The sequence below is a fragment of the Silene latifolia genome, chromosome 2, assembly GCF_048544455.1.
Source record: "Silene latifolia isolate original U9 population chromosome 2, ASM4854445v1, whole genome shotgun sequence".
In the NCBI taxonomy this organism is placed as follows: domain Eukaryota; kingdom Viridiplantae; phylum Streptophyta; class Magnoliopsida; order Caryophyllales; family Caryophyllaceae; genus Silene; species Silene latifolia.
Genome location: NC_133527.1, coordinates 3,864,780 through 3,890,007, shown reverse-complemented (window position 1 = coordinate 3,890,007; position 25,228 = coordinate 3,864,780). Strand labels below are relative to the sequence as shown.

General features: G+C 41.2%; 2 protein-coding genes across 2 annotated transcripts; both read left to right on the top strand.

Annotated features, from left to right (window-relative positions):
- The first annotated feature begins 1,547 nt into the window (after positions 1–1,547).
- On the top strand, positions 1,548–7,418 carry LOC141627924 (cytosolic sulfotransferase 5-like). The gene is made up of 2 exons (XM_074441123.1): positions 1,548–1,653; positions 6,526–7,418. The coding sequence occupies exons 1-2, from the start codon at positions 1,548–1,550 to the stop codon at positions 7,416–7,418; spliced, it is 999 nt and encodes a 332-aa protein (XP_074297224.1).
- Positions 7,419–13,880: 6,462 nt separating this feature from the next.
- On the top strand, positions 13,881–14,961 carry LOC141627917 (flavonol sulfotransferase-like). The gene has a single exon (XM_074441115.1). The coding sequence runs from the start codon at positions 13,887–13,889 to the stop codon at positions 14,892–14,894; it is 1,008 nt and encodes a 335-aa protein (XP_074297216.1). The 5' UTR covers positions 13,881–13,886; the 3' UTR covers positions 14,895–14,961.
- Positions 14,962–25,228: the final 10,267 nt, after the last annotated feature.

The following is a 25,228-nucleotide window of genomic DNA, read 5'->3' as shown; positions in this document are numbered from 1 at the left end:
TCTTGATTTTGCCTTCGACAAAAGCCGGTTTGTTTTTCGCATCAAGGGCATTCCTTACTGCATCGGCCCACAAATCATAATTTTCTCCATTAAATTTCTTGGGAGTCAATGACAAACTCGTGCTTTCATTCGGGTGAAGATAAAGTGGAGAAGATGGTGGAATAAATTCCACCTTTGGTGGTCCATCCACCTTTGGTGATCCGGATGCAGTTGCCCCTGTCATGATTTTGTATTTGATTGATTTTTTTTTTTTTTTTTTTTTTTTTTTTTTTTTTTATTTTGTCAGGATCAAAATCCCTGCTCAGATGCCATGAAGAAAACGTAGATGAAGAGATGACTAATGATCTTATTGAATGAATGAGAATACAGAAGCTCAAGATATATACAAAACCTATGCCTATAAAAAAGGAACTACAACTAAGCATATCTCCTAAATATAGGAAACCAAATATCCTAAACACGATACAACACCTAAATACAATGTGAACAAGATAATATGATACATGTGTGATAATATCTTCATTAGAATATTTATAATAGTTGGGCCTTAACCATCACCTAAGGCTTTAGACAAAATTTGTCGTCTGAGATGAGAATTTGAGATTCAGTACTTGTTAACAAAGGAAATATAACCTTTAAGTACCTTTATGCAAAAAAAGTAATATTGAGTATCAATATGCAAAGTGACTAATTGGGTATCTTTGACAAAAAAATTTCACAATTTAAATCTCATACTCATTCGAGATCCGTCACTACCACTACCTAGACCAACAAATGGTTTGGGCTTTTTTGAAATGAGCAAGACACTCAGACATTAGGCTTTTTCCGCCTAGTAAAAAACTGAAGCCCGTGAAAAAATCGGGTTAAGCCGGGTCGGGGCAACGACCTGGAGTCATTTGAACAAATCGACTTATAACTGACACGACACCTTATACTGAAGTGTGAATAAACAATTCGATGCTCAACTGACAACTCTATATGAACGAATACACAAATGTACGCTGTCTGTGCATCAGTGCATGCAATTGTGTTTGCCTTTGGAATTCATGAATTACGTGGTTTGGTGGCGGGAGCAGCTAGTGGCGGAGCCAGGATTTGAACTTAGGGGGCGAAAAATTTTAGGGGGGGCGAACGACTAATTTCATAAAGTACATTTGAAAAAAATTCGAAAATTTAACTAAAAAATTCGAAAATTTCATCCGTCAGGGGGGACGACCGCCTCTGCTAGCCCCCCAGCTCCACCACTGGGAGCAGCGGGCCCAGACAAGAATTATGCACTTCTATGTCGTTTTGAAGTGGTAAGTTCTCCACTTGGCAAACGATACAATTAATTGATTAGCACGTCTCGTTTTAGACGGCCTGTTTTAACCGAAGGTTTTAGATGAACTTTATTTGACTATTTTTATGATTAAAAAATGTGAATATTTGACCATTTTTAATTTAAAAATAGTTATATTTGACCATAAAAAAAAAAAAAAACCATCCATCCACCCGTATATTATTTATGCGGCATCAACAAGTGAAAGGTCATCCCTGTTCTTTCCACAATGAACAACGAAACACAAAAAGAGTTATCAATAATCTCCCAAGAAGAAGTTGAAGAGATTAAAAATGCCCTTCCAAAATCTACTTTTGGGGGCAACAATGTTAAGCATACGATTTTGTGAATATTATTTGGTTGCTATCTTTGACCAAATAACTAACATATTGTGTAAATATTTTGTTCCTTCTTTTACGTCATCTAATTAGGAACTTATTAGCTAGGTTTTCCTAATAGCTAGCTAGGGTATCTTGTATATAAACGGAGAGCATCGTAATACAAAGCACACAATTCATTCACAAAATACTCACTTCTCTATATCGTTCTATAAGTTCTACATGGTATCGTGAGCAAGGTCTTTCTTGCGGATTTTTCGATTCTTCTTTTACGTTGATCTGTCACTATGGTTGATGATAAATCAATTGGTGGTGATGGGAAGTCGATTGGTGGTGACGGCAGTGGCAATAACCATCCTATCAATCCGGTGTATGCTCTCTCGAACCAGGATGGGACGGGAGCTCGCATAACCCATGTTCAACTCACTGGTCCGAAAACCTATGCCGAGTGGGCTAAGGGTTTTCGCGTCGCGCTGGGAGCCAAGCGAAAGCTTGGTTTTATTGATGGTACTCTCAAGCATAAACCTTCTAATCCAACGGAATGCGCGGATTGGGAGGCTGTTAATTACACTATTATCGCTTGGATTTTTAACACGATTGGACCGGGTATCCGTTCATCGATTTCTTATCGTGAAACAGCCTTCGATCTTTGGGAGGATATTCGAAAGCGCTTCTCGGTGGCCAACGACATCAAAATCTATCAACTCCAAGGTGATTTGGCCGCCTGCAAACAAAAGCCCGGTGAGTCTTTGATGGATTATTTTTGTCGTATAAAATTACTTTGGGACGACATCAATGATTATGATGTCCTACCCAATTGTGCATGCTGTTCGAATTGCGACTTGCAAGGAATCATTCGCAAGCGCAGGGAGGTTGAACAAGTGCGTGGCTTTCTTATGGGTCTTGATCCCGTTTATGCAAATGTACGGTCTAGCATCCTCGGCTCTCCTCCTCTGCCTGATATACACGTTGTATATTCTCGCATTGCTCAAGAGGAGGATGTTCGTACTATTGCTCAGGCCCGTGAGGAAGTCGCTTCCCCTATGGCGTGCGCGATTAATGGAAGAGGTCAGCAGGCCAAAACCGAGAATGGTACCCGTCCTCGGTTCAAGTGCACTCATTGCAATAAGGATGGACATACTGTGAGCCGTTGTTGGGAGAAAATTGGCTTTCCGGTTGGTCATCCTCGCCACATACCAAAGACAGGGGATTCGTCGGTTCCAACTACCGCATCCAAAACGAATGCCGTGCTTGGTGAGCCTACTGTCCTCGCTAATATGGTTCGCTTGAGTGGTAAGTCTTCTGTTCGGTGGATCCTTGACACGGGTGCATCGACTCATGTTTGCGGTGACGAAAAATTATTTGATTATTGTTATCCTATTACTCCAATTAATATTGGTTTGCCTAATGGTACGAATTTGATTACTCAACAAGCTGGGACGATTACTATCAATTCGTGTTTTGCTTTATATAATGTCCTTTTGGTTCCAACATTCAAATGCAACTTGTTATCCATCTCGCAGCTGCTAGCTTCGCATAATTTCCATGTTCAATTTAATAATTTGCAATGTGTGATACAGGACCATGCACTGACGACGATTGGTGTGGGTGAACTTGTGGATGGGCTCTACTACCTGACAATGGAGGAACCGGTGCGTGTTAATGTGGTGACTGATGCGGCTAATATGGAACTTTGGCATCAAAGAATGGGACATCCTTCTCATCGGGTTTGGGAGCATCTTCCATCTATTTCTCGTTTTAATAGCAATTTTATTCCGGAACATTGTGATATTTGTTTACGTGCCAAACAATCTCGCACTCCTTTTCCTTTGAGTAATAATAAGGCTGCCAGTCGTTTCGATTTGATACATTGTGACGTATGGGGTCCCTATGCGCCTAATCGTGCCTGCAATTCTCGTTATTTTTTATCGATAGTTGATGATTTTTCACGGTGTGTATGGGTTTTTCTCATGAAAACCAAAGATGAGGTACCTCGGCTTATGCTCGAATTCTTTGCCTTAATTAATCGACAGTTTAATGCTCATGTGAAAATAGTCCGGAGTGACAATGGGACGGAATTTCGTGGCTTGTTTTCATACTTTAAAGACCAAGGGATTATACACCAAACCTCTATGATAAAAACACCCCAACAAAACGCAAGGGTCGAGCGAAAGCATAGACACATTTTGAATGTTGCTCGGGCTCTCCGTTTTCAAAGTTCTCTACTCATTGATTTTGGGGTGAATGCGTTTTGACGGCTGCTTTTCTTATTAACCGCACGCCCACACGGCTTTTACAAAACAAGACCCCTTTTGAATTACTCTCTGGTTGTGTCCCCGACCTTAGTTTGGTTCGTGTTTTCGGGTGTTTGTGCTATGCCAAAAACGCTCATATCACCGATAAATTTGACTCTCGTAGTAGGAAGTGTCTTTTCCTTGGGTACCCTTTTGGTAAGAAGGGTTGGCATCTTTATGATATGGAAACGGGGACCTATTTCCAGTCTCGGGATGTTCATTTTGTTGAGAACATTTTTCCGTACGCTGCAATTGATGAGCCACAGGAAAATGACAATGGCTTTGATGATTCTTGTGACACGGAGTATGTTCCATCTTCTTCCTTTTTTCCTTCGTCTGGTGTGTCGAATCCCGCCACTGATGGTCCATCCTCCACTGCTGCGGATTCTTCTAGTGCTAGCAGTGAGGGGGGGTCGGTTTCTACAAGCGAGCCCGATGTTCATATTGCCCAAAATGACGACGACGGTAATATACATACCGAGCAGAATGATACTCCTCAAGGGCATGATCATGCTCTTTTAGAGGACACTGTCCCAGGAGCTGAAATGGGACGCGGGAAACGCGACAAATTTGAGAATACTCGACATAAAGATTTTGTTCGATGGGAGACTCTTCGAAACCACATTAACACCACTTTTGCTCCAGTTCCTTCGAGTCCATCCTCATCCACACCATCTCACGTCTCAGGTACTCCGTATCCTATTGTTAATTATGTAAATTATGCTAAATTTTCTTCTGCCCATAAAGCATATCTTGCAGCTATCTCTACCGACGTCGAACCCACCTCCTTTAAGGACGCGGTTCGTGATCCACGTTGGAAACAGGCCATGGAGGCCGAAATCGAGGCATTAGAAGCAAATAATACATGGACCATTGACGAATTACCCGCTGATAAAAAGGCGCTTGATTGTATGTGGGTTTATAAAATCAAACGTAATTCCGACGGGTCTATTGAACGTTATAAAGCTCGTCTTGTCACTTTTGGTAATCATCCAATAGAAGGAGTTGATTTTGTCGAAACCTTCGCACCCACTGTTAAAATGGTTACTGTTCGAGCCTTTCTTACTATTGCAGCTATTAATAATTGGGAATTACATCAAATGGACGTTCATAACGCCTTTCTTCATGGGGATTTGGATGAGGAGGTCTATATGCGACTTCCCCCTGGTTTTGGTCACGGTTTACAAGGCAAGGTTTGTCGTCTTCGTAAATCGCTATATGGTCTCCGTCAAGCGCCTCGTTGTTGGTATGCTAAACTTGCTCAAGCCTTATGCTCGTATGGTTTCTCCTTTAGTCCTTCTGATCATTCTTTATTCATCTATCGAAAGGGCGATGTCGTCATTAACATTCTCGTCTATGTCGATGATTTGGTTATTGCTGGTAATAATGGTGAAGCTATTGACAAATTTAAAGCATACTTAAATCAATGCTTTCGCATGAAGGATTTGGGTAAGCTCAAGTACTTCTTGGGTCTTGAGGTAGCACGAAATTCTACTGGGATTTTCCTATGCCAACGCAAGTACACTCTTGACTTGCTAAGTGAGACGGGTCTTCTCGGGTGTAAGCCGGTCACTGTTCCTATGGACGAGAAACATAATTTGGAGTCCTCTTTGACACCTTTGTTAGCTGATCCTACTCAATATCGTCGTCTCGTGGGCAAGCTTATTTATCTTACTCTCACTCGACCGGAGATTAGCTACTCTGTTCACCTTCTTTCTCGGTTTATGAAGGCTCCCTCTCAATGTCACTGGGATGCCGTTCTTCGCGTCCTTCGATATTTAAAGGGCCAACCAGGACAAGGTATTCTTTTGCGTGCTAATGCTCCCTTAGAATTGACGGCTTTTTGTGATGCTGATTGGGGAAAGAGTCCCACAAATCGTCGTTCCCTTACCGCCTATTACATTTTTCTTGGTGGGTCTCCGATTTCTTGGAAGACTAAACAACAAGCTACAGTGTCTTTATCTTCAGCTGAATCGGAGTATCGTGCTATGGCTTCCGCTACTTGTGAAATTCTTTGGCTCAAGGGGCTCCTTCGCAGTTTGGGTATCGATCATTCGAAACCTGTTCCGCTGCATTGCGATAGTCAAGCTGCATTGCATATTGCCAATAATCCCGTCTTCCATGAACGAACAAAGCACATTGAAATTGACTGTCATTTCGTTCGTGACGAGATTATCAAGGGAACTCTCGCCCCTTCGTACGTCAATACCAAGTGTCAGCTCGCTGATATTCTCACGAAGGCTCTCGGACGATCTCAATTCCATACGATTTTGGCCAAGTTGGGCATTTCGAATCTCCATGCTCCAACTTGAGGGGGGGTGTTAAGCATACGATTTTGTGAATATTATTTGGTTGCTATCTTTGACCAAATAACTAACATATTGTGTAAATATTTTGTTCCTTCTTTTACGTCATCTAATTAGGAACTTATTAGCTAGGTTTTCCTAATAGCTAGCTAGGGTATCTTGTATATAAACGGAGAGCATCGTAATACAAAGCACACAATTCATTCACAAAATACTCACTTCTCTATATCGTTCTATAAGTTCTACAAACAAAGATCATCCACTACTACACTACCAGGGATTCTGGATCCGTGAATCGTTTTTGGCCCGGATTCTTTCGTTCCAAAGGCATTTCATTGCTCGAGATACAGATCTCATTATTAGTGGTCTACCAAAAACCGGCACTACATGGCTAAAATCTCTACTTTACACAATTGTGAACCGTGCAATTTACCCTGTTAATCAAAACCCTCTACTCAGAAATCACCCACAAGAGCTTGTATACAACCTAGAGAATGACATTTACGGGGAAGCATTTGCTTACCCGCGGCCTCAGCATCTTGACGAGCTTCCCTCCCCAAGGCTTCTCAGCACCCACTTGCCTTATGCCCCTCTCCCTGAATCAATTAGGACATCTAATTGTCGACTTTTATATATTTGTCGAAATCCCTTAGACAAATTCACGTCTAACTTTCACTTTATTACAAGCTTCGTTAAGAATTCCAATATCGGAGAGATGCCTCATATCGAGGATCTGTTTGACGATTATTGTGAAGGGAAGTCCCTATATGGGCCTTTTTTCGAGCACGTGGTTACTTATTGGAAGATGAGCATAGAACAACCTAATAAGGTGTTGTTTCTAAAGTACGAGGATTTGAAGGACGATCCAGAGCTTTATTTGAAAAGGGTGGCGGAATTTGTAGGTATGCCATTTACTCCATTAGAGGAAAGTCAAGGTGTTATTAGTCAAATAATAGAGTTTTGTAGCATTGGAAATATTAAGGAATTGGAAGTTAATAAGAGCGGAGTTATTAATAAGTTCTTTGAAAAGAAAAGTTACTTTAGAAAAGGAGAGGTTGGAGAGTGGAGAAATCATTTCACGCCTGCCATGGCCGAAAGGATGACCAGACTTATGGAAGAAAAGCTTCGAGGAACTGGATTATCCTTTAAATTAATCCCGTGATTAATTGTTAATTTAATCAAAACTTAATTATGATCAATTATCTTTGATCATGATGACGAGTTAGCTAGTTTTTTTCATTCTAATAAGTTATTTTAAACTATGTTTCTATTTTTGTTATATGTTTGTACATACGTACGTACGTGTTCTTTGTATGCATTGGATCGAATTGTTGGATTTTCACAATGCGAACATATATCATATATGCACTATTTTCAATTTCCATTTTTATTTTACTTTGGACTTTTGTAATTGCTATTTGATGATGTTATCTCATTTTTTTTTTTGTGTCGACTCAATGTGCGAACTGTGAAGCCGTTAGAGTATCTCATTTTGGATGTAGGTTGCGGAGCCAAACAAGTAATGGTTTAACAAAAACTCGAAAAATATTAAAAAAATTTAAATAAAAACTGAAAATTTTTCAACCGTCCGCGTAAACGAGCGTCCCTACTAATCCCCCCGGCTCTACGGTGCCTCAACCACTATGTCCCTTCAACTTTTGGAAATGTGAATTATTTAGAGGTTGAGGTCTTAAGGACCATCTTGCTGAATTTTATATTCACTACGTTTAACTTTATTAAAAAAAAAACACCACCGCTTTCTCGCCCCTTCTTTCCCTCTCTTCTTTTTCTTCACCCCTAAGGATCTGACTGCTACCACCGCCGTCCCCCTACCATACCTGCCTTCCACACGGGTTCCGCCAGGGGTTTGGCTCTTCACAGCCGGTCTCTGACAGTTTCCGTCGCTCGATCTACATTTAATTTTTAATTTGATCGGAGCCACTTATATTTCCTCCTTTTACCTGTCGGTGGCTCCTTTTGCCTCCGCCCCAACCTCAGTATCCGTTTTCAGTTAGTCCCCATCATCTCGGGTCCGTTGATCTTTGTTGGTATGTACCTAATTGGATTTATCTTTGTCCGTTGATGGTTTTCTGTTTGCTCATAATTTCAATTCAAGCTTGTTTATGATTCTTGAACTAGATGATTCATGTAACTAGTTGAGTGGGATGGATGTTTTTGGACTCTTCTGAATCTGTGTGCTCAGATTGATTCCAAGTTTTTTGTTCGTCTTTTGGGCTTCGCCTGATTGGTGGGCATGGTCTTTTCTCTTTGTTGATTTAATGGCCATCCTTTTCGTTTTTTAGTGGCTCAAGTGTTCGGTTGACTGTTTGTTATCAGTAGTTCAAGGAGGTTGCTGGTTTTTTTATCTTTGGGTTGGAGTTTTTCCTGCCTAATTCTGATCTTTGTCTGGAGGTTAGAGGGTTCGTTTCTCTGGTTGTGGCTGTCAGTTTGACCTTTGGTCCCGTAATCGAGCATTTTTTGGGTGGTTGGCCTGGCCTTGTAGTGGTGGCACTGGTTTGGTTGTAGTAGTCCTTTTCGTCAATTTCTGCTATCGTTTCGTTTCTCGCCTGCTTGGTCATCCCTTGTTCACTTCTGTGTACTTGTTCTCAAGCTCTTGCTTCTATGGATTATCAATCGTTTCTTCTCAATCTTAGTGAGTTGTTTATTTTCGATGACAATGATGTGGAGGATGAGGACTTAATTAGGTGGATTATGAGTATGAGGGAGCCATCTATATACAGTATTCAGATGATAAAAGATAGGGGCAATTCTCTGTTCAAGGAAGAAATTTCTCCCTAGCAGTCAGCCTTTACAAACAAGCCCTTAGCCTTTTAAGTTTTCTTGGCCTTTCGCCTTTTCATGATCAGCATACTACCTCTTCACTAGCCCTTTCTCTTATCCTTAATCTTGCAGCTTGCGAATTGAAACTCTCTCATTATAATCAAGCCTGTTCTTACTGCAACTTTGTCTTAAAATTTGATCCCTGCAATGTTAAAGCTTATTATCGCAGAGGCTTTGCTTATAAACAGTCGAATTTCCTTAAGGAGGCTATGAAGGACTTTGAGCAGGTTGTTCGTCTTGACCCGAACAATAAAGAAGCAAATCGTGAGCTTCTTGCCGTGGTTAACAGATTGGTAGTGTACCCTAACGGAAATCGCGTTGCTTCTGTTTTTGACCCGTTGAACACTCTAATAAAGGTAAGAAAGCTCTTTTTAGTGCTGCTGCGATTGACAAGTGTGAAGTAGCATCTTGTAGTAATGTGACAATGCTTAGCAATGCGGTTGTTGATACTCATAGAGGAGATGAGATTAGTTCTGTTGGTACCATGGATTTTGATAGCAATTATGAAGCTGACCCGTCTTTGCGAGCAGAAGATAAAGACAGTACCTCCCATTCCTTTACCGTAAAATCTACAACTTACACTTTCTCCAAGAAAAAACAATCCGGAAACAAATTACATCTTTCATCTGAAGACTATGAAAATTTGTTGCTCGGGAGGAATCTGCAGTTTTTTCACCCAGGATCCTTGTCTTATTTGAGGGTTCGCCCCCTATCTCTAAAAACTCTATCCAGACGGGAATTCCCCATGAAGAAAACTCAAGGGAAGCAGTAGTTCCTTCTTCTGTTCCTTTGTATGAGGAGCAATTTAAGAATACCGATTTTAAACCCAAGCGTACTGAGTTGGTCCAAGAAGAGGTTATTCTTCAAGTGGATAAGAAAATTCGACTTTCACCAGACCTTTCTTTAGTTAGTAAGGTCTCCTTGGTCCAGTTTCATTTTGCTGCGCTCAAATTAAAGAAAATTTTAGCAAGAGTTGTAATCGTAAGGTGGTTCACCCCTATTACCATGGTCGTGTGGCTCGAGATGGTGTCAATTTTAGGAAAAGATCTCAGGTTACTTCTGTCAACCATTCTGTTTTTCTTTGCAGGTACTTCAACATTGTTGCAGCGGCTAAATCGACTAAACGAAAGGAGGCTGATATGATTCAGTTTGAAGACTATTTCCTTCCCCCATTTAAAAAGTGTCGTCTTTCTGTTAATAGCTCTTGTGATATTAGTAGCTCGGTTTGTTGTACTTCCAGTAGCTATGGGGTTTCTAGTTACCCCCAGTTTGTTTGGTAGCTTGATTATGTAATGTTTGTTTTTATAGTTTCTATAAAATAGTACACGTTTATCTAAAAAAAATTTATTAAAAATAATCTTGTTCACCTAGTGCATATCGATTGTCGACAATTATTCTATGGTCACTCAATGGCAATGAAGAAAGTAATAATAAATAGATGTTGGTCACTTTGAATTGAATTCCAGCAGAGATCATCTGTTTCACTTTTATGTCCCATCTTATGTGATCATTTCATTAAGATCTTGACATATCACATTTAAAATAATAAAAATCGTAATATTATATTTTAAAGGACTAATGTGTTATTATGAGAGGTAATGAGACACAAGATGAGACATGAAATAAGACAGAGAATTACACTTGAGAATTACACAAGAAAGTATCTCTTACTTCCTACCCATTCAATGAGGGCCGGATGGGAGATTTTCGAGGCCCTGTACAAAATTTTAAAAGTGACCTCTAATTATTTTATATATTATATATAAAACATTTTAAAAAAAAATTATTTGATATGCATTATATTTATCTAAATTTTAGAAGATAATAAATTTTGGAGGGCCTTACTTTATGTTAATTCGCCTCACAAACTATGGAACGCTTACAACATGTGACACCATTACTTTTAAAATAAAATCATTCATTTGTTGTATCAATAGAAAAAATGATTCTTATATATATAAATGGATCGTGTTACCGTGCAAGACCGTCTCACACTACGATTTCTTAATTTTTTTTTTTTTTGTTAATATCGATCTGATAAATATACTATTGGCCAATTAATTAAGTTAAAACCTTGTGTAGTATGTCAATTCCATAAATTAAACAAAAGGAGAAAGAAGAAAATATCAAATTACTATATTTTCTTTTTAAAAACAGAAGTAACCATAAAAAAAAAAAAAAAAGCAATGTTGCTATTTGCTAAGGTGGTCTTACACTCTTACCGACTTACCCTCACACGTAAAATGTCAGTATGAAGAGTCGAACCCAAAACTTACGCAAGAGTGAAGATTGTCTTGTGCTAGCGCTGTTACCGGCTAAGATAAATGGATCAAATGATATCATGCTGCGCTGACTTTTATATAAGGTATATAACTACTGGATTTCCAGAAAATTGGGCCCCAAAAATTCGGGGCCCTGTTCAAATAAACGGGTTGAACCCGCTTATAAACGGCCCTGCATTCAATCACACTTGAAAATACACAAAAAAATTAAACTCTATAAATATTGTGCATTCATTACACGTATTCATACTAGTATTTACATAAATCATTAAAATTCTCCTCAAAGGGAATTGAACTTCTTCTCCCATAGGAATTGTTGGTGTTGAGGATTTTTTCCGGTAACAAGAGAAACGGCGACAAGATCAAGCTACATATCTTTAATTTGCCCGAGATAAAACGGTCCTTGATCTAGAAGGCGTGTTGTTTTATCAAGGGTCGCCCTTCATTCACTCTCCTCTGGTTCTAAGGTCTCCCAACTTCCCATGGCACAAGTTTGAAGCAATTTCCATGATAACATAGGAGAAGGACAATGTGCATCGAGACAAATCGTATTGCGCCAAAGCCATTCTAAACAAGAAGAAAAGAAAGTATATTAAGTAACTGAGAAGAAATGGCAAGTATCCATGGATTAATAATCTAACAAAAACTCCTTTTAAAGACGTAGATGTCCGTTTTATAGTTAAAACAGGTTAGTAGCAGAAATTCAGAGGGGAGAGAAAGCATAAATCGTATTGTATTTTATCGATGTTCTTGTTTCTAACGATTACAACGATCCGCATTTGTAATACTGAAAATATTTAAACACAATAATAATATCTTCCTAATATCGGTAATATAATAACTTATTCAATCATTCGATATTATTCTGATTACATACAGTATATTACAATATACTGTAATCTTCTCTAACATTAACTATTACTCTCTCCATCTAGGTTATTTATTTACTTTTGATTTCGGCACAAAGATTAACTTTTGTTCTTGGAAGTACCGAACCCTCAACAAAAATGAGATTCCACCACTATGTCCCTTCAACTTTTGGAAATGTTAATTATTTAGAGGTTGAGGTCTTAAGGACCATCTTGCTGAATTTTTTTATTCATTACGTTTAACTTTATTAAAAATAATCATGTTCACCTAGTGCATATCGAATATCAATTATCGATAATTATTCTATGGGGCACTAAATGGCAACAAAGAGAGCAATAAGAAATAGATGTTGATCACCTCGAATCCTTGATGCGATTGTACTACCATCCTTGAACGAATACGAATAATAATAAAATTGGATTTGCGTAAGTTTTGCCGGTACTAGGCCTGAATTAATCACGTGGGTTTGGACTTAGATCCAATCTAGAGACAAGGAAATAAAAATGCGATTCTACGTCCATGTTACCCAATAAAGTCTTTGCTACTTTCACCAAATTCCTACCATTCCTATGGTAGAATCAAAAGCCAATGCCAAGGTGACACCCTAGTCTTCCACCGTTCTCAACCACCGCATCATCGCCTCTATAACCACCTTTGTTCCCGTCGTTTGTATCGACCAAGGTCACAACTAGAGCTGGTAAGTCTTACCACCTGACTCGACATAACCTGAGAATATTGCAACCCGAAACCGACCCGACCTGATGACGACCCGAGTTTAACCGGAACCCGAATTGAACCGACCCAATATAACCCGACCCAAATGTTTATTGTTGCAAACTGATTATTATCCATTTATCCATAAATAAATTGATAATAGTGGACCCGAAAATAACCCCAACCAGATGGGGTCTGAGCGGAACTCTTACGAACCCGAAATTGACATGCTGAACCAGACCCGTTTGCCAAATTTAGCTTTAAATAATCACAAGGATATGCAATCACTCGTTCCAACCGTTACGTCCATGAATGATTTATTAGAGATATATTAGGAGTATCTCATTAGAGATATGATTAGGAAATATAGAATTACAGAATATTATTGGATGCATACTCCTAATATATCTCTAATATGATGGATGAACGAATAATGGATAATAGATAGGTTGGATAAGGTTTTAAACCGACGAATGGATGACTGACGAAGGTTCACAGTCTTCACACGACTCAAACCCGATCCGTTGCCATCCTAGTAAAAATAAAAAAATTGCTATTAAAACAATCTATGTTTCACAGGGTAAGAAACTTACGTAAGACTTTCTTACAAAATTCAAGTATTTGTGCTCGTAGCAGTGGCAGAGTCAGGATTTGAACCCAGTGGGGGTGAAATTTTCATCGGGAGCGAACGGGTAATGGTATAAGGAAAACTCGAATTTTTTTTCGAAAAGTCTAACTAAAACTTTTACGATTTCCATCCGCCAGCGGGGGCGAGCGCCCCTGCTAGCCCCCTAGCTCCACCACGGGCTTGTAGTATTATTGAATATATTATGTACGAGTAATAAACAATTTCGTAACTAGCCCATCAACCTGTATATATATTATGCGGTATCAAGAAGTGAAAGGTCACACTCATATTCACAATGAATAACAACGCAACACAAAAAGAGTTGCCCATTATCTCCCAAGAAGAACTTGAAGAGATAAAAAAAGCCCTTCCAAAATCTAGTTGGGGCGTCAATGGCCGTGAACTACTATTCTACCAAGGATTCTGGTTCTCCGAGTCTATGTTGGCCCGAACGCTTTCGTTCCAAAGACATTTCATAGCTCGAGATTCCGATCTCATTATTACCGGTCTCCCAAAAACCGGCACTACATGGCTAAAATCTCTACTTCACATGATTGTCAACCGTGAAATTTCCCCCGTTACTCAAAATGGTTTACTCAAAAATCACCCACATGAGCTTGTATACACCCTCGAGGGTGACATCTACGGGGAGGCATTCGCCTACCCGCAACCACAACATCTCGACGAGCTTCCCTCCCCAAGGCTTTTGAGCACCCACTTGCCTTACGCTCCGCTTCCTGAATCGATCAGGACATCCAATTGTCGACTTTTATATACTTGTCGAAATCCATTCGACGCGCTTACGTCTCTTTTTCACTTTGTTACAGCAATGGTTGAGAAATCAAATGTCGGTGAGCCACCTCGTTTCGAGGACATATTTGAAAGTTTTTGTCAAGGGAAAACCCCAAATGGGCCGTTTTTCGAGCATGTGCTTACGTATTGGAAAATGAGCTTAGAACAACCCGATAAGGTGTTGTTTCTAAAGTACGAGGATTTGAAGGACGACCCTGTGTCTCATTTGAAGAGGGTGGCTGAATTTGTAGGTATGCCATTTACTTTATTCGAGGAAAGTGAAGGTGTTATTGATCAGATAATCGAGTTTTGTAGCTTCGGAAATATTAAGGAATTGGAGGTTAATAAAACTGGAGATCTCAAAACATTTTTCGAAAAGAAAAGTTTCTTTAGAAAAGGAGAGGTGGGAGACTGGAAAAATCATTTCACACCCGCTATGACAGAAAAGATGACCGAACTTATGGAAGAAAAACTTCGAGGAACTGGATTATCCTTTAAATTAATCCCATAATTAATCAATTCTTGATTAAGGCGTATGATCAATTATCATTGATCATAAATAAAGTTGCTTGCTTTTCATTTTACTTAAAACTTTGGAGAAACGGTCTTTCAATAAGAGCAATAGCAATAGTAGTTCTTAGCATTGTGGTTGTCAACAAGAACTTTATTTTAAAAGTTCTTCTATTGCATTTAAAAGTTGTTCTTATTTTTAAGAACCAAGTTCTAAAATAAGAACCAAGTTCTAAAATATTGGAAAATGTACAACCAATAAATATAACTTTGTAAAATGTGAGAAACCATTTTACATTATTTATTTTATGGTTTTTTTCCATCTAAGAACTTCATATAAAGTTCTTCTATTGTGAACAAAAGTTCTTAAAAATTGGGGTTGGTGCATTGTGACATGGCATATGAAGAACTTTATATAAAGTTCTACTATTGCTATTGCTCTAAGTTATTGAGAGACCGGTCTTTCGTATCCTTTTATTTGTATTTCGTGACTCTTTTGCTGTTGTCGTGACATAGTAATTTCGTACTTATTTACATAATAAATGTATCAAATTTATCTTTAATCATAATTTTTACCTATTTTATTACCTTTAGTACCACCTTTTTTTTATGATTGTAAAATAGTCTCTAATTAACTGGAGTACTATAAATATCGTGCATTCATTCCACGAATTCATACTAGTATTACATAAATCATTAAAATTATCCTCAAAGGGAATTGAACTTCTGCTCCCATAGGAATTGTTGGTGTTGAGGATTCATTCCGGTAACAAGAGAAACGGCGACAAGATCAAGCTACGAATCTTGAATTTGCCCGAGATAAAACGGTCCTTACTGAATTTTCTGGTATTTACGAATCTTTGCTCGAGATAAGAATGTCCTTACCGAGTTTGTTTTACCAGATTTAGTAATTCAGTTGGATCATTGTTTCCTGCGGACAAATGATCTAAAAGGCGTGTTGTTTTACTCGAGTTATCCATAGCAATGGCAAGATGGAAGTTGCATACAGTAATGGGTCGTCGGTCGTCCTTTATTCACTCTCATCTGGTTCTAAGGTCTCCCAACTTCCCATAGCACAAGTTTGAAGCAATTTCCATGACATCATAGGATAAAGGCAATGTGCATAGAGACCGATTGATAACGTCTCTGTATTGCGCCAAAGCCATTCTAAACAAGAAGAAAAGAAAGTATATTAAATAACTGAGAAAAACAGACCCTCATTATCAACGGCGGATTCAGAAAATTTTGTTTACGACGTTTCTGAAAATATTTCATGTCATGTACATACAAAATACTGATTTTTTTTAGCCCAAATATAGGTAACATGCACAAAACAATGTATCTTTTCCGGTGTCTTTCGAACACGGAACCAACAAGGTGGATCTACAATGGCCATACTTCAGAGTTTTGGCTATCTTGTGAAATTAATTCTAATTAAAATGAGAAGGAGAAATAGTATTGAAGATATTACTTCCTCCAAATAAGATTATCTAATCCTATATCTCCTATCCTATATCTCGGCTGTTTAGGAGTATATACTTGCACATATCTTCTTGTTAGTTTGTTCCTATTTTCATGTGGTTGTTAGCTAATTTATCTAGGTTAAGTTACTTCCTAATTTTGTATATATACTCTTGTAATTCATATTAACATTATCAATACAAATACAATTCTTATATGGTATCATCGTCTTTATCGATCCTCAACCTTCTTCTCCATCTCGTTATACTTGGCATTCAATCACCCATGGCAACCCAATCCAACACCCTCATACCCAATGCCGATGAACCCAACCACCCTTTAATCTCCATATCTTTTCCTACCTGCACCAAACTCACGCCCACCACCTATCGCTCATGGCGTTTTCAAATCACCCGTCTCCTTCAAGGTTTCGGTCTATTTTGTTTCCTTGATGGCTCGTCCAACCCTCCACCCAAAACAATCACACCTGCCGCCACCACAGCTAAACCCAACCCCGACCCCATCCCGAACCCCGCCTATAACACTTGGTTCAAACAAGACCAACTTATCCTCGGAGCACTCGCTGGCACGCTCCATGAAACCGTTGCACCATTAATTCTTGATTGCACCACCTCTCAAGCAGCCTGGAATCTCCTCGCCACAACCTACGCAAACCCCTCCCGTGGCCATATTCTCCAATTGAAAGACCGTCTTAAACATATAACCCTTGGTGACAAATCCATCACCGACTATATGCTAGCTATCAAAACTTGTGCCGCCAATCTCGCCCAATTAGGTAAACCAGTCGATGATGAGGACATCACTAGTCAAATCCTCGAAGGTCTCGATGAGAAATTATACAAACCCGTCATCGATGCCGTTCGTGCTCGTGATGTCCCTATCACCTTCGAAGACCTCCATGAAAAATTGATTAACCATGAACTCATCGTCCAAAAACAACCACCTGCCACCCCTTTCACCCCTACGGCCAATGCGGCCTCTGCCCGTCCCTATACCCCATCCCAGCCACGCTACCACTCCCACTCTTACCAACCCCGTCCTCAATACAACACCCACAACCAAGCCCACAACCGTTATTCGCCTCAATCTCAGCCTACTAACCAAGAACCAAAACCCTTTCTCGGTCGTTGCCAATACTGTCGAAGCAAAGGTCACGTGATTAGTGATTGTCCCGATTTCAAACGAGACTATCTGTAACACTACGGATTTCCTTTGGAGCCTACTCGACCGAGTAGAGCCTACTCGGCCGAGTAGTGCTCTGAATGCGTGTTATTTCGGTTCTGCCGAAGAACACTCGGCCGAGTATAGTGAATACTCGACCGAGTGTAGGTCACTCGGCCGAGTGTCCTTACACTCGACCGAGTGTCCGGTTTGGCGAAGTTATATTTCGACGGTTTGATTAAGGAATGATTAGGGTATTTTTATATTCGCGTCGGTTTCTAATATCATATTTCACGGCGTTATCATTGCTACGTTACCCTAATCCTACCCAAATCATTCCCTAATCATCCCTTTTGAGCATTTCGTAGCATCTTTGTGTCGATAATTTGCGGTGATTCTTGCGTAAAGGTTCTTGTTGCACTGTTGGTAAGTACATCTTTGTAATTATTGCATCGTTTCGGGTTGCTATACATTCATATGGAAGGGGATGTTGGGAATTGTTCAAAGTGTAATTGTGTTGTATGATCTTTGTATAGGAGAAGACTTCGTAGAGGAGCCTTTTTGATTGTCCGTGTTGCTTCTCTTTGTGATTGCTAAGGTAGGGTTTCCTACTCGATTCTTTGTGCTTTACATGACATATTATTGTATTTATCGTTGTCTATTGATCATCGTAATATGGAGATTGTTGTGACAGTGTTGGTGTGAGGGGATTGAGATGACAGTAATGTCATGTGATTGTGATTGTGGTGGAGTCACTTGCGGGAGTGGCTTCACACCCTAGTTCGCCCTCCGTGGAACCCGCCACGGGAGGGGATGTGCACATTAAGGGACAGGGATTATTGTCGCTCGTTGAGGAGCTGGACTAGGTGGGATCGGCTGCGGTCACCCACTGGCGGCGAGGATTACCTGTTGCGATGGGTAATCTGGCAGGGCTACACACTTTAGTGTGTAGTCGGTTACTATGTGAGACAGGGTGATTGGGAGTTGACGATGATCAGGCGAGTATTGCATTTGTTTGTCTTGTTGTTGCATAATACTGACCCCGTTGTTGTTTGTGTAATCTGCGGTGATCCATTCGGGGATGGTGAGCAGGCTTGACAGGTTTTGCTAGTGAGAGCTTGGGGATTATCTTGGGAGAATCGCCATCACGAGTCTTAGCATCACTTCTCGAGTTCTTAGCGAGTTTTCTTTTGTTATTAAGACCTTGAAGTTGTAGTTCAAGAAATGATTTGGTTTTGGATATTGTAAACTTTACTTTTACATTACCTTAATAAATGTGCTCGGTTCGAGACGCTTTTGATATGTACTAACCTCGGGCAACCGAGATGGTAACGCACTCTCATGGTAGGGTGGTCCTGGTAAGGCACCTTGGTATGAGGGGGTGTTACAAAGTGGTATCAGAGCCGAAGATTCCGGCACCTAAACAAAATGAATTAATGAACCTAGGGAGTCTAAATAAAATGAACCCGGGGAGAGTTGTCTGGAGCTACCGCAAAGACTCGGGAGACGTCCCGGAGTCGCAACTTGGCCCTCACTAACTCAAACCGGTAACATGGGGACAAGTGGTGAGAGTAGGTTTTGCATGTACGTGTGTGTGATGATGAAGGCTAGTAAAAGTTGATAGTTGAATATATATATGTGTTAAAGTTGTGAAGGTGATGAAGGGAGAAATGATAGAAGAGATGGATTGTAAATGATTGTTATGTTAGAAATCGAATAAGCATGAATAGTATGCTGATATATTTACAATGTGGCATTAAAATTTTGATATATGCATTGCATGTTGATATGTTTATAACATGGCTTTTGCTTCCTTACGTATTGTTATGAGAATAGTGAGCATGATAGAGGAATCGTAAACCGCTAACCTTTGTTTATAGTGTTACTCGGCCGAGCAGTGTAGGCACTCGACCGAGTATGGAGTACTCGGCCGGCCGAGCAGACAAGAACTCGACCGAGTGTTGTTTGACAGAAAGTAGCCATCGCTCATCGTTTATGATAACTCGACCGAGTATGGGGGTATACTCGACCGAGTATGGTCCACTCGGCCGAGTGTTGCTACACTCGACCGAGTGCTTCTTTTTGTGTTTTGATGTTTGTCTCTGGAGTCGACACTCGACCGAGTATCTGAGAGGATACTCGACCGAGTGCTCTATACTCGACCGAGTATGATGTATACTCGGCCGAGTGTTCTTATGGCGGAAGAGTATTATATTTTGAGCATGTGTTTACGTTTCTTTCATTCTTATCAGCTCAAAATGCCGCCCAAAAGAACTCCCGCACAGATCCAAGCTTCGGAGATGTCTATTGATGAGGTTGCTCGCATGATTGAGCAACAAGAGGCTCTCCTTGAAGCTCTCAAAAATGTGGGAAAAGGAAACGAGAAGACGATGGATGCAACCCAGCTTAGCATCAACATTGCTCGTTTCCACCCTCCCACATATGACGGGGTAGGTGAACCAAAGTCGCTCGAGAAGTGGCACCGTGAGATTGAAGCTCTCATGGAAATGGTTAAGTGCCCCGAGGATATGATTGTTGAGCAGGTAGTGTACTACCTAAGAGGAGAAGCTGCGGTTTGGTGGCAGAATGTCAAGGACGATGCTAGAGCTTACTACCAAGAGGAAGGGGCCATTCCGTGGTCCAGGTTGAAGAGTGCTATGAGGGAACAGTTTGTGCCGGAGCATATCCGACACAAGATGAGATCCGACTTTGAATCTTTCACTATGTCCGAGGAGATGACGAGTCACGATTACTATCATCGGTTTATGGAGCTATCTCGTTATGTGGAAGATTTGCAGCTCGGACAGAGAGGTTTGGCTCTCCGATTTGAGAGGGGTTTGTCTGCTAAGATCGTGAGTCGTATGCCGGCTGGGGTTGCTACCGACCTCAAGGAAGTGTATCTGAGAGCGGGTCAAGCCGAGAGAATGGTGGATCTCTCAAGGGAGATTGAGGAGAGGATCGCTACCGAAAGAGGAAGGCCGATAGTGGGAACAACAATCGCCCAACCAACAAGAAAGGGAATTTCAACCATGCTAAAGCTTTCTCTAGTGGAGTGGTTTCTCCGGGAGGTTCTCGTGGGTCGGGGAAAGAATGGAGGTCGGGTGTAAGTGACAACACCAACCTTACGTGCTTCAACTGTGGTGGTATAGGCCACAAAAGGCGGGAATGCACGAGCTACAAGCCCGCAATGGTTCGGGAGCTCGATCGGAAATTTCTCTCGGGGCCGACTCGAGTTTTGCTAGTAGCCGACCGGGAGGTTCATGGGGCAACAGAGGTGGACGGGGTAACCAGGGCGGTTACAACCGCGGTGGTGGTGGATCTTATCGTCGAATAAAGTGTCACCCGGATTCGGCAGCTAAGCCTAGTACCTCCAATGCTTGATTCGGGGGTGGAGGACGGAAGAATAGTGGAAAGCTCTTCATGATGGATAAGCGGGAAGCACAGGATGATGCTCATGTAGTTACGGTATCTTTCTTGTTAATAATGTACCGTCCTTTGTTTTGTTTGATTGGGGCTACACATTCTTTTGTGTCTAAAAGTCATGTTGTGTCTATGGGTTTGGGTAAGTTTGAGGTTGTAAAAGATGATGTGTTCATACCTTCGGGGAGTCGTGTCGTGTCTCAAGTTATATAAGGGTATATCCATGGTGATTGGAGGGTAGATTTACCAAGTAAACTTGTTAGAGTTTCCTAAGGATGGGTTTGAGGTGATCGTTGGGATGGATTGGCTAGGTAGGTATGATGCCATGATAGATTGTAGACAGAAGAGAGTGTCTTTAAAGAGTCCCAAGGGTGTTATGGTGTCCTATAGAGGGTTTGTGGTAAAGCCTAAGTGTAGGTTTATAGCGGTTATGACTTTAAAGTCATGTTTAAGGAAAAAGTGTCCCTTAATCCTTTGTCATGTGAGAGATCACCGAGTAGAGCCGCCGACAACTTCTGAGATTTCTGTGGTGAAAGAATTTGAAGATGTATTTCCTGAGGAAATACCGAGTTTGCCTCCCAAGAGGGATGTCGATTTCAGCGTGGAGCTTAAGCAGGGAACGGGTCCTATATCTAAAGCACCTTATCGTATGGCACCTAAAGAGTTGGCCTGAGTTGAAGAAGCGATTACATGAGTTGTTAGACAAGGGTTATATCAGGCCTAGCGTGTCACCGTGGGGAGCTCCAGTTCTTTTTGTAAAGAAGAAAGATGGGAGTATGAGATTGTGCATTGACTACAGAGAGCTCAATCGGGTTACAGTGAAGAACAAGTATCCGTTGCCGAGGATTGATGATTTGTTCGATCAGCTAAGTGGAGTGGTGTATTCTCTAAGATTGATGCGAGGTCGGGGTATCATCAATCGAGGATAGCAGACGAAGATATTCCTAAAACAGCGTTCGATCTCGCTATGGTCACTACGAGTATGTAGTGATGCCTTTTGGGTTGACTAATGCGCCAATGACTTTTATGGATTTGATGAACCGGATCTTCACACCGTTTTTGGATAAGTTTGTGGTTGTTTTCATCGACGATATCCTGGTTTATTCCAAGACTAAAGAAGAGCACGAAGAGCACTTGAGGATAGTTTTGCAGACCTTGAGAGCAAATCAGCTCTATGCCAAGTTATCCAAGTGTGAGTTCTGGTTAGAGGAAGTGGCTTTTCTAGGCCATGTAATATCCAAGAAGGGGTATCTGTGGATCCTAGTAAGATTGAGGCCGTTACCAAGTGGGAATCGCCGAAGAATGTTGCTGAGATTCGGAGTTTCTTAGGCCTTGCCGGCTACTACCGGAGATTTGTGAAGGATTTCTCTACCATAGCACGGCCTATGACATCCTTGATGAGGAAAGAAGTCAGATTTGTTTGGGATGAGAGTTGTGAAACGGCGTTTGGACCTTAAAAGAACGCTTGACCACGGCTCCTATCCTAGCCTTGCCGGAGGGTTGTGAGAACTTTGAGGTCTATACCGACGCTTCAAAGAACGGTTTGGGTTGTGTCTTGATGCAGGGAGGAAGAGTGATAGCCTATGCTTCGAGGCGGTGAAGCAATATGAGGAGAACTACCCTACTCATGATTTGGAGCAGGTGCGGTTGTGTTCGCACTTAAGATTTGGAGGCACTACCTTTACGGCGCAACTTTTAAGGTGTTCTCTGATCATAAGAGTCTAAAGTATATCTACACTCAGAAGGAGCTTAACATGCGACAGAGGCGGTGGATGGAGCTGATTGGAGATTATGATATGGAGATCATCTATCACGAGGGTAAAGCTAATGTTGTCGCATATGCTTTGAGTAGGAAGAGCGTTCATTCGCTATGTACTGACTATGTCCTTCTTTGAAGTTGAGAGATGAGATGTCTAGGTTGGGGATCTTTATGATTCGAGAAGGGAATACCATCGGGGATTTGACGATCGAGCTAGAGTTGTATGAAAACATCAAAAGTAAGCAAGAGCTTGATCCTAAGATCCAAGAGTGGAAGTCAAAGGTAGAAAGTGGAGCGACTTCCGGGTTCTCTATACATCCCGATGGGAGTGTTCGTTTTGATGGGAGATGGTGTGTTTCCGACGATGCGAGTTAAGGAGAATGATCTTGTCGAGGCTCATTGCACTCCTTATTGAGTTCACCCGGGTGGTGACAAGCTTTGAGAGACCTTAAGAGGACTTTTTGGTGGCCGAACATGAAGAGGGATGTAGCTGAGTTTGTGGCTAGATGTTTGACTTGCCAAAGGGTCAAAGGTGAACAAAGGAGACCTCAAGGTAAGATTCGGTCCCCGACGGTGCCGAGTGGAAATGGGAGTCGATCTCTATGGACTTTATTGTGGGGTTACCTAGGTCACAACAAGGTAACAACATGATTTGGGTGATTGTGGATCGGTTAACCAAGTCACCCATTTTGTTCCAATGAAAGATACCTGGTCTAAGATGCAGCTGGCTTTGGGTTACAGAAAGCATGTGGTTCGGTTACATGGTATTCCGAAAGATATTGTTTCCGATCGTGATGCGAGGTTCATATCAAAGTTTTGGCAAGAACTGCAAGAGTTGATGGGTACAACATTGAAGATGAGTACGACTTTTCATCCGCAACCGATGGTCGACAGAGTGGACCATCAAGACCTTAGAAGACATGCTAAGGGCATGTGTTATGGACTTTGGAGGATTGGGAAGACAGACTTGATTTGATCGAGTTTTCATACAATAATAGTTATCATACAAGTATTGGGATGGCACCATTTGAAGCTTTGTATGGCCGGAAATGCCGAAGTCCAGTTTGTTGGGATGATAGTTCCGAGACAGTGGTTTTAGGGCCACAATTGGTTCAGGATATGGTTGAGCAAATCCAGTTGATTCGCCAAAAGATGAGAGCAGCTCAAGATCGTCAAAAGAGCTACGCCGACTTACACCGCAGAGACATCGAGTTCGCGGTAGGTGACAAAGTGCTTTTGAAAGTGTCACCTATGCGAGGTGTTATGAGGTTTGGGAAAAAGGGTAAGCTAAGCCAGAAGTTTATAGGTCCTTATGAAATTCTGGACCGTGTTGGCGAGGTAGCCTACAGGTTAGCTTTACCACCAGCTTTGGATAGAGTTCACAATGTTTTTCATGTGTCTCAACTCCGGAAATATGTGAGTGACCCGTCGCACATCCTCGAGATGGAGAACATCGAACTTGATGAATCCTTGTCCTATGCCGAGATTCCTAAGGAGATTCTTGATCGCAAGGTTCGTAAGACCCGGAATGGTGAGACGGTCTTACTCAAGGTCCTTTGGTCTAATCATAATGTGGAGGAAGCAACATGGGAACCCGAGGAGGCTATGCGAGACCGCTTTCCTAACCTTTTTGATCAGGTATGTTTGGTTACGGGGACGTAACCGTTGTCTTTTTAGGGGGGTAGGAGATGGTCGCGATAGTGTTTTGTGTTTTCTTTGCTTTGTTTGATTCGAGTCGGGAGATGCGTTTGGGGTAACTTGTTGTGATGTGTGTATAGTTCCTTGGAGTTGTCTCATGTAATTGTTAGAGTCTTGTGTTAGAGTCTTGTGTCGTGGTGTTGTGCTTGCTGATAGTAGGGTGTGAACTTCGGGACGAAGTTCTTTTTAGGGGGAAAGATTGTAACACTACGGATTTCCTTTGGAGCCTACTCGACCGAGTAGAGCCTACTCGGCCGAGTAGTGCTCGAATGCGTGTTATTTCGGTTTGCCGAAGAACACACGGCCGAGTATAGTGAATACTCGACCGAGTGTAGGTCACTCGGCCGAGTGTCCTTACACTCGACCGAGTGTCCGGTTTGGCGAAGTTATATTTCGACGGTTTGATTAAGGAATGATTAGGGTATTTTTATATTCCGCGTCAGTTTCTAATATCATATTTCACAGCGTTATCATTGCTACGTTACCCTAATCCTACCCAAATCATTCCCTAATCATCCCTTTTGAGCATTTCGTAGCATCTTTGTGTCGATAATTTGCGGTGATTCTTGCGTAAAGGTTCTTGTTGCACTGTTGGTAAGTACATCTTTGTAATTATTGCATCGTTTCGGGTTGCTATACATTCATATGGAAGGGGATGTTGGGAATTATTCAAAGTGTAATTGTGTTGTATGATCTTTGTATAGGAGAAGACTTCGTAGAGGAGCCTTTTTGATTGTCCGTGTTGTTTTCTCTTTGTGATTGCTAAGGTAGGGTTTCCCTACTCGGTTGTTGTGCTTTACATGACATATTATTGT

Coding starts and splice junctions, on each gene's coding strand:
- LOC141627924 (XM_074441123.1), top strand. CDS start 1,548: ATGAACAACGAAACACAAAAAGAGTTATCAATAATCTCCCAAGAAGAA. Junction 1,654..6,525: donor TGGGGGCAACAATGTTAAGC/ATACGATTTTGT, acceptor ATCCACTACTAC/ACTACCAGGGATTCTGGATC.
- LOC141627917 (XM_074441115.1), top strand. CDS start 13,887: ATGAATAACAACGCAACACAAAAAGAGTTGCCCATTATCTCCCAAGAA.